This window comes from Nuphar pumila, chromosome 7 (assembly GCF_984573655.1).
Source record: "Nuphar pumila chromosome 7, dmNupPumi1.hap1.1, whole genome shotgun sequence".
Lineage (NCBI taxonomy): Eukaryota > Viridiplantae > Streptophyta > Magnoliopsida > Nymphaeales > Nymphaeaceae > Nuphar > Nuphar pumila.
Genome location: NC_143255.1, coordinates 35003620 through 35014262, shown reverse-complemented (window position 1 = coordinate 35014262; position 10643 = coordinate 35003620). Strand labels below are relative to the sequence as shown.

At 36.5% G+C, this 10643-nt stretch overlaps 1 protein-coding gene across 1 annotated transcript; it reads left to right on the top strand.

Moving 5' to 3' along the window:
- The first annotated feature begins 1368 nt into the window (after positions 1-1368).
- Positions 1369-6700, top strand: LOC149831882 (cyclin-B1-2-like). The gene is made up of 4 exons (XM_090014204.1): positions 1369-1511; positions 1626-1726; positions 5982-6079; positions 6359-6700. The coding sequence occupies exons 1-4, from the start codon at positions 1389-1391 to the stop codon at positions 6457-6459; spliced, it is 423 nt and encodes a 140-aa protein (XP_089870330.1). The 5' UTR covers positions 1369-1388; the 3' UTR covers positions 6460-6700.
- The last annotated feature ends 3943 nt before the right edge of the window (positions 6701-10643 follow it).

Sequence of the window (10643 nt, the reverse complement as noted above, 5' to 3'; positions counted from 1 at the left end):
GGTATGGTTAATGTAGTTTTTATTGGATACGGGTATGGTTTTTCTTACTGTAAACTCGATTAGACCTGAGTTTGAACCCGATACCATACCCAAAAATCTAGTTTCACCTGGATCCAAACCATATGCCACCACGCCTTACACCTCTACCTTAAAACACCAGATAAAGCCAACAAAGTCTGAAGGTTTAAGTGGATGAGATTGATGAGTTACCGCTATTTTGAACACAACGAGGTTTTTGTAAAGCCAATTTAATGGTATAACAAATAGAGGAGGGCTAACTTGTTAAACTCGTAGGGTTTGACCATGGTAAACCCACCTGAGTTAAGAGAGTGCGGTTAGAGGTGGGCAATGGGTGTTCGGATGGGCCAAACCGACCTGGCCTGCCATGGTTCGAGTTTGGGCCATGATTTTAAGCTCAGGCCCGTTAGGTGCTGGGCCGAAACTTGGCCTGTTATATACGTGGGCCAGGTTAGGGCCGGCTCATGGGTTACCGATGAGATTGAGTTATTTATTAATTTTTTTAATAATATAAAGTTTTTAAAATTTTCATAATAACTTGAATAACTATTACTATTTTACCCAATTAGTTGTATGAAAACTTGTTATTTGTTAATTATTATTATTTACCTAATTAGTTGCATTAAACTTGTTATTTGTTAATTATTGGCCGATCCATGGGCTTGAGTTATTTATTAATTTTTTTAATAATATAAATTTTTTAAATTTTTTATTATAACTTGGATAACTATTACTATTTTACCCAATTAGTTGTATGAAAACTTGCTATTTGTTAGTTATTATTATTTACCTAATTAGTAGAATTAAACTTGTTATTTGTTAATTACCTTTCTTACATGGTGTAGCATCATGTCCAAATGCATGAACGTGTGGTGCTCTGTCCTTTGTAGGAATTGCTGAGCATAGTAATAACATACATGGGTGAATGTGGATTTGAAATTCACAGTATAAAACCCCAAGGTTGAATCCATTTCAAGTCTCTTATTTTGAAAAATATCATAACAAGATAATAAAAGGCTTTTAAATGTTTTGTGTTATTTTAAATTATTTTTATTCTAAAAATTAATGTATTAATTTATTAAAACATAACCTGTAAATGGGTTAGAGTTGGGATGAACCGGATACAGGCGGGCGGCATCATATTACAGAATTATTTTGCAAACCCATTTGTGAAATATCAAAACTGAAGCGTGTAGGTAAATATGGCAATACCGTAAAAGTTAAGAGGATGCTTGTAATTTTCTTTTTTAGTATCTAAACGACCAAATAAGGCTTCTACTTTCGACTTATTACTTTCTTGTTCAAGTAGCCACTCTCTACCAATAAATACCCTCCTTTTCCTTTCCGTCAGAGAGAGAGAGAGAGAGAGAATGGAGGGTTCTTCGGGATCGATCGCTCACGACGTTGCAGGATTCCACGACACTCTTCGCCTCGGGCTACCGGGCGTCAAGAACGATCTCTCCGTCTCCCACCCCGTTCAGGCGCTCGAATCGGTAACTTTTCTCTTCCCCTCTATCAGTAAAGGAAGAAATTAGTTTTTTTTTTTCAAAACTAGGGTTTCGGTTTCTTTCCGGATTTATGATTTTTCGGCGTTACTTGTTTCTCAGACTACGAGGAAGCAGGCGGAAATGAAGCGGATGCTCATCGGAAACACCTATGGATCGGCGTTCCATTTGAGAAGGGACCTTGATCGGCAAATTCTTTCTAGGTACGCTGAAGAAGGTCGCGGGTTTTTCTGTTTGATTTTGTGAGAGTTAGAGAATTAGGGTCTGTATCGGAACTTACTTTGGGTTTTCCTACCTACTTGTGCTTTCTTTTTCGCTTGATATGGTGAAATTTGAGTTTTTTTCCTGCTCGCGAACTTTCTTGTTAGTTATGCTGAAATTAGGTTTTCCTACATTACAGAGTGATGATTAAAGAGTCTGGATAGGGGAAATTATTTTTGTTAAACGAAGAGAAGAAAGGTGAACGGAAAAGTAACTAAGTTCGTGACCAAAACCCTAAATATATAGGAACACTTGCTCAGACAAAAAGTAAAAAATTAGAAAAAGTTGTGCATTAATACGTAATGTGATACATCTGAAGAAAATCAAGATATATTCACCATCTAATTTTTGTTCTATTTTTCACCTATAAAACATCAATATCTTGACAATGATCTCCTTCCTCTTTCACATTCAATGACTATAGGGCATTCAAGGAGATGGTTGTTTTGCAAAGAAGAAGAAGAAGAAACAACACTCTGATGCATCAGAATGTCTGTTTTCAGATTCGATATATTATTCGATTCTTGTTTGGACTCTTATCTGGACATTGGTTCTTGTTTGGATTTTTGTTCAGATATTTAATTTATTGCAGTCCCATTTAATAATTAGGTTTCTTTCAATAAATTGGGATTGATAAGGATGTGAGAGGGAAGGTTTGTATTCAAGTATTCGTTTTCCTTGATTTTTCTTTAATTTTCAATATATTATAGTTAATTTACATAGGTTTACCATGGCTCGTGTTCTGAAGATTAGATTGTGTTTTCTCATAGTATCCCTACATCAAATTGATATTAAACTGAGGCTTTTCCCTTGATTCTTTGTTTGAAATATCAAAGAAATGAAGAATCAATGTGTTGATCCTAAGATCAAGGAGATCAATTGTTGTACAGATCAATGATGGTTCATTTTATTTTATTTTTTGTTTTTGCTTTGAAATAATGGAAAGGTTGCTCAATGTCCATGGTAATGCTTTGATAGAAGTTAATTGAAAGTGTACAAGAGACGATTTGCCTAGTAGCAATGCCAGGATGTTTCACTCACAGGGCAATGTATATAGTAAACATTTTCAGCCTAAACAGTGCCTAATTAGACGTGGTTTAGGTTGGCCTGCGTCTGGATGTCATTTGGATGGGTAAAAATAATCTTTGAAATAATATAATACAACCTCTATTTTTTTTTTAAAGAATGCACATACAAGGATTGGAAAATTTCAGGTTGGATTTGTGTTTGATTTATAAACACCCAAACCAGGTCCAAATCCACTAGCTTCCAAAATCATGGAGCTTAACCCGTGGCTTAATGGTCATGTTCTTGTGATCCAATTGAAATATGAGAGAAAGAGACTCCTTTTGAAGCATTTTGTAATCTAGAAGGTAAAAGAGTAAAATTTTAAGTTTAAAATGTTTTTTGTTTATGAAAGCGAAAATTTGTTTTTAATATTTATTGTAAAAAATAACTATGTCGAAACTATAGTAAAGTCTAATTTAATTTCCATAGGCTTTAAACAAGTGACATTTCAGTTTCCTTATTATGTGGGAGAAGAAGTAAATCCATTATTTTAGGCCAGGAAATACTTTTAAAAAATCCCTTCTTTAGGGAAACAAAGTTAACACTTGCGCATTGTTACTTTGGGAATTTGTTAAAAGTTGGTGGTGAGGGGCAGTTGCCCCTATTGCTCCCCTTTGATCTGCCAAATTCTTTGGTAAGCTTCAGTTCACCTCTTGCTCTCCTAGTTGAGTACTCAGAAGTTGTTGCCTTCAAAACCTAATACCGTACTTGGGTTTCAGGAATTTAAACATTCCTTTATTATGGTGTATATACACCAGGATCCTGCTTCTATTTGATACTGTTGTCTTGGCTTACGTGATTTGGATGTTAAAGTAGCATTGAAAAAGCATTATAGCCATTTGATCACTTGTTTCATGTGGGAATTGGGGGCCTTTCCTTCCATATCCCTGGGGTACAAGCATTAAATTCTTCAAACCTTTAGGTCTCTACTAAACATGGATAGTGGTAAGTGTTGCAAGCAATTTTATATTTGAACAATTTTGCTTCCTTATCATGCTATACAGCTATGTCACATGGACTTGGCGAAAGGGACACTGGAGATACCATTTTTATAGAAATTTGTGTTAAGAATAGTATATAAGAGGATATGATACCAGAGAAAATTAGAGTATCCCAATGAGGTTGTTGCAAAAAGCTGAAAAGAGCTTGCAAAGAATTTAGTATCTGATCTATCCCTTCCTATGTCGCATGGATACGGATACGGATACGGATACGGATACGGGAACGGGACAAGATGCAGATATGCTTGGTACAACAATGGTGATTGTAAAAGATTAGGATAAGGGCACATGGTTGTGCACACATACACACACATATGGGTACAAATTTGCTAGAGTTGTTATACATGCAATCTAGTAGAAAAAATCCATTTTTTTACCCTTCCCCCACTTTTTTGTATATCTAACCCTATAGGTGTGATCTATATAGTTTCTTTAGTAGAAAAACAGCTTTTCAATCATGTTTTTGCCACATGTAAGTTGGTTCATGACGAAAAATGATATTTTTGCATCAAACAAAGATTATCCAAAGTGTGATTTGTAGCAAATGAACCATGCTAAGCACATCTTTGAGGTTAGACTTTGTCGATATAACTTTCCCCTATGATTCTCCATCTGGATTGTACACATAGTAGACAATAGCAAATATATATGAAACACGAATTCTAAATCACTATAATTAAAAATATCACACAATAAAACTAAGTTGAAATTGAAATGTGATGCAATTGATGACAAATTTTAATATAAAAAGAATTCAAATGAATACAAAATAAATAATCATAAAAGGAAATGGACAAGTTATTTGACACAATGTTCATGGTGTCAGACTCTGGTTTAACTGTGTCCATGAAGTGTCAACATGGGATACACATGCTAAATGAAGCGTCCGTGTCACATAGATCCCCTCTTCCACTTTTTTCTAATTCTCTATAGGGTGCCTAGTACCCTTGAAAATATTAAAGATGGCTTTCCGTTCCTTTCTCATGCCTCATCTCTTTCCTCCAATATGATAATTATTAAAAGAATTTACAGTTCTTCCTTCCTGGAGAATTAAGGTATGCTTACAATAATGGATATGCAGTTCACTTACACGTATGATGGTCCTGCAGAAGAATGACTCCTCTCACCTTTCCCAAGGCTGTGATACTGCTGATTTGCTGTAACACCAATGGGGTTGTTAGGCTTGCCTTTCTTTGCAGCAGGCTTCGTTCATGTCCTATTCTTGTTTGGCTGTGCTTGTAAAGTGCTATCTTAACCTAGAGTTGTCAAGTCGCAGAATTTGCTGAGTGCTACCCACCAGAGTGTCTGATGCCTATCAAAACAAGAAATAATTATGATCTGATTCCACATTTGTTCTTTGGCTTCCGTATAAAAAAACTTTTCTAGAGATTTCAGCTGCTTTTCTATGGTGCCATGTGTGCTTTTGATGCTTCAACTCCAAGGTTGCCAGACTAGGAAGCGGAAGCGGCAAGTGATACAGGAAGCGGAAATGAGAAGCTATGCGTTTAAAATGTATAGGAAGCGGGAAGCGAGGAATAAAAAAAGCAATATAAGAATTGAATGAGAATAAAAATGGAATGCAAATAAAAACTAAAATAAAAGTGACTATTCTTAGATTTCATGATTTTTTAGTGTAAGAATTAAATTTTTAACAAAATTTTAAAATGATGACTGTCAATTTAGATAAAACACATGGAAGCGAGTGAGAAGAATGAGAGAAAACACATAAAAACATGAAAAGTAGAGTGAAAAAACATATAAGAAGAATAGATGAAGTGTGTGAAAAGCATAGGAGAAGCGTGGGAGAATCAAGATTCCCATCAAGTTTCAGAAGCGAGGAGTATCACGCTTCCAAAGTGAGTTTCCGAGAAGCTGGTTTCCCACCTATCTAAGAAGCTTCCGGTAACTCTATCCACTCACAACAAATATTATTTCATGTTCAATTTTGCCTTCTACCTGCATATCTTTTCTCAATTTGGACTTTAGATGCTTTGTAACTTTCATATCTCGGTTCATCTTGATGCCTTGCTGGTTTAGCTTGGTTATGATCTATCATTTTACTTCACTCAGATATCTGCCAAAAATAAATCCCTATTTTGTTGATGTTGAATCATTTTTGCTCCTGCAGATTCCAGAGGCCTCCAGGTGCACTGCCATCTTCAATGTTGGGTTTGGAGGCACTCACTGGTAGCCTGGATGATTTTGGCTTTGAAGATTACCTGAATGGTGAATACAAATGCCTCTCCTTCCTGTTTGTTACAAAACCAGCTTGGCCTAGCCTTCAAGTCATATAGTGAAGCAGTCCAATCCCGATGCCCTTGTCAACTATCTGCTGAGGGCTTTCACCAAGATTTGAGTCCAAAAAGTGATGGCATGATCATATTTTTTGAAATGCGCCAGTTTGAATGACGTGATGTTCTGTTGTGAATTAAAAAAGTAAAAAACTGAGGCAACCAACAATCAATGCATCTTGTTGATTATGTTACCATGCTTTGTTTGTTTCAGACCCTCGTGAATCAGAGACTTTCCGCCCAGTAGACATGCATCACGGGACAGAGGTCCGACTTGGTCTATCGAAGGGCCCAGCCTACTCTAGCTTCATCTGATCAGGTCCATTGTTTTTCGTTTTTATGCTTTTACATCAGTTACATTCAGTCCATGCGCTGTACTACATGTTTAAGGGATGAGAGAGAAAGACGTTCACACAGACCAGTTATTACAAACGTTATGAAACAGTTGTTTACTCAGTTGGATTTTATTGTATGCGGTATTTGACTTCATTTATTCTGATGTAGTATAATACTAGATTTGCTAATGAGATTATCTTCTTGGGGCTTAAGAATGTCAAATGGTTGGTTCTAAATTTGATCTGATAAGCTTGGAAGTGAGCCATGTTGGGCATAGTTTGGCCCTACCAGGTACATATGAAAATTCACTACTCGGATCAAACAATATTATTGTCTTGGACATTTCGACAGACATGTACCTTGTCTGGTTAGGTCTAAGGCCTTGTTTCATGTCTTTAATGTCCAAACGTGAACCCACCAAGTCATATTAGAACCTTTTGCATTTAATCCAGGTGCATCTAATCATCTCTTCCAAGCCCTGAAAAACTAATTGGTGTAAGTTGGGCCTGCAATTTTCCTTTGGGCCAAGTGCGCTAGCTTTGGCCCGTGGTGGGGGAGCTTGAATCCAAAGCCCTTCTGCCAAGGTGATGCCATTTTACTGACTTAACCATCACAAAAGCACAACTGTGTGTCGGTACAGAGTCAATAATATACAGAAAATGGCAAATTGAATATGTTTGAAAGAAGGGGATAACATGGCAACTTGAAATCTAGGTTCACAAGATGTGGATGCAGTGAAAATGGATGACACTGTGTTTTAGCTGATCAGTAACGGGTTTGTTGCATGGGGGCAGCTAGCTGAGTTGGAGTTTGAGTGGGAGAAAACCCATGACTTGTTCAAGTCCTTTAACCGGAGCTCCTTCCTGTGATAATTCTATCCAACCAGCCAACTGTGAAGTTCAACCCCAACCATCAAAACTTTGCAATGAAAATAATTTGAAATTTTTTTATTGAAGAAAGTTGATTAAACACAATGTTTTCTAGTAAATAGGTGACCATACGCATATCTACAGTCGGTTTAGCATAAACAACTGCAGTTAGCGACTTTTTATCCGACGTATGCTCAAATTGTTTTTGCTGTACCTCTCTCTCTCTCTCTCTCTCTCTCTCTCTTAGGGCCACTAAACTGCCATGTGAATTGTAATATATGGTCCATATTACAATTCACAAACTTATCCAACTTTTGTACAAATGGGTGGCTGGGTGCTTCTAAACTACCTCCTTGATATGGGAAATTTTCTCCCCTCGGATTCCATAGGTCTTCATGGTTTTTTTTTTCCTTTTTTTTTAGTTTTTTAATTTTCTCCATTATCTGTATGAGGTCTGTAGGGCACTTGTCATAAGACAGGATTGTTTTGGCTTTAAAGTGCCAAACCCCTTCAGTTTTGAAACCAAATTTGAAATGCCTACATAGGCTGGAGCTAATTGAACCAACCTTTGAGTCATCAAGAGTCTTACCCGGGGAAGGTTCCCACGGTCCATGGCATCCATACCCCTGGTTAATCTTATAATTATTGGTGCTTATCAGCCGGTACAATGCGTATCGGCAGAATTTCAATAGGCTTACCCTGGATCGGCTATTTTTAAAATAAATGCCAAAAAATAATAAAAAACTGATTTTTTACTATTATTTTAATACAAACCAAATTTGAATTTCCGAAGTTTATTGTACATAGGCTGGAGCTAATAGAACCAACCTCTGAGTCATCAAGACTGCACCGGGGAAGGATCCCTACGGTCCATGTCCGCAATACCCCTGGGCAATGTTATAAGCATTGGAGCTTATCGGCTGATACACATTGTATGGGCAGAATTTCAATAAGCTGCACCCTGAATCGGCTATTTTTTAAATAAATGCCAAAAAATACTAAAAGTTATTTTATTATTATTATTTTAATGGTTTTAACATGTGTCACGTTATGGTTGACACAATAATTTTTATTATTTTCTGGCAGATACAGAACGATTCAGCTGAGTATCAGCATGGGCCGTATACAGCTCAATGGGTGACCCAGCTATTCAGGGCCCATACCGATACTGGCAACATTGGCCCTGGGGCCTTGAGCATGTTTGCGTCCAAAACATAGAACAACTCCCGCGGGTTTTTTGGAGATGTGAAGCATCATATTGTTAGTTGAAATGGTAATTCATCTGGGCAACCAGCATCTCTTCTTGGGTATACTCATTTTCATTGTTTTCTTGTCCATGCCCCCACAAACTTTACGTCCAGTTGTCGTGCAGATGGAATATAGATCGGTTTTTTATGCCAGTTCTTGTTCAGATTCTGATAAAATCTGATCAGTTTACACATTCAGTACAAAGCCTTGATTGGTCCTCTTATACAGGGATCCAGTATCACCATATATATTTTGGATCCACATTCAGTGTTACATCGTCGGATCATATTAGGATTCAGATCAGGCATGATGCCATCTTTATCAGCTTGCAGGACTGAGGTCCATCATTGCCGATGAGATGTGTGAAGAGCCTGGCATTTGGTGTTGCGTGAGCAACGGTCTAAATATTATTGTTTTCCCAGTATGTGAAACAAATTTGAAGAATCCAACATGGACCATTAGAATGTGAGGGTGCAGAAATAAAGGTACAGGATTAAACCCCATTGGTGCACTGGTGTATCTGTAGCTTTCAGAGGTGGGCCAAGTAAGGCAGGGTGGTTGTGGGGCCTAACCTGGTTTTCCTTGCTTCAGTGAGGGTTCCTCCTCATAAAAAAAACGAAGTGAAAGATACTCTGTCTGTCCTAAGGGGAGGGGTTTGAAACAAACATATCCATGAGAAATATGCTAAGGGGCCTACTTAACAACTGAAGAAAAGCATCTTTTCTATCAAAATGGGTTCACACCTCCCTGCATGAGAAAGCACTTTCAGGTATGGTAAAGTGGCTTCTTTTGGGTGGTGTGCAAGAAAACGCCCCAAGTGACTGAAAATGCTAGGAAAAAACATTTGCAGCAACTTGTACTGAAGGTCTTTTGCATGTCCCTGTTTATGCTTGGGTTAAATCAGGGTAAAGGTATGATCGCTTTCAAAATGCAGCCAACTGATAAATATAAGCCTCTAATATGGACACCAAGTTCCTACATTAATGTTAGAAAACTACTCATTGACATCCATACAAAAACAATAAAAAAGTGAAACAGCTGTGAGATTTTATAAGTTATATACTAATCAAGACCATCTAAATCATGCGTACACACACACACAGTTTCTGCACATGTATTCATTGTACAAAATACATGGTTCTAGATGTATTTATACACTTAAGCATAGTGCAGGTTTTATTTATTTTCATGAAAGTCTGTCATGTGCCTATGTTTCGTTAATGAAGGCATTCACCCCCCATAGTGACAAATCACGAGAGATTTATAAACATATCACAAGAAATTACCTGAAAGTTAAAATCGGCAATTTCTTGTGTTTTTTTGTCAAAAACATAAATATCTCATTTTAAACTTGATATTTATTTTTCATCAGCTATTTATCATAAAGAATATGCGTTTTTTATTCAAAATATATTTTATTTTTATTTATAAAAATTATTTTTATATTTTTTGCCAAGAAAATGCAAGATTTACAGAAAAAAACTTTTATTTTTCATGATTTTTTGGCTGCCAAGATTTTGCCGTTTTTAATTGTCACTGTGAACTCACCTTTGTTCTAGTCCCTCCACTTTGTTGTATGAGAGGTTTTTGGCTAAAAAGGTCCCAGTTAAATGAGGGAATATGGGTTATAGAAACATGGGCTTACATGATGTCCATGATTGTTACTATAAAAAATGCAATAATAAACAAAAAATGATAATATTGAATTGAAGCAATGCAAAATAAGTTTGTCTATGTGATTATTTAACATTACAAACTAGCACAATATGTTCATTTTAAATAAAAACATATATAACACAAACTAAAGAATTTTTGAAATCATCTAAATAAAAAAATTACTTTGTTATATTAAAAAAGAAAAATGGCTTTAAAACCCAAAGCTTATCTATTTATACTCTCAAAATAAGTGAGACTCGACTAACTACTTGATGATTGGCCCCCACATCATGCCATATACCAAAACAAAAAAGAAAATACTAAAGATGAGGCAGGTCAACATGGAATGCCTGTAACTAGGGGTGTGAACAGGTCTGACTCCCGCTAAAA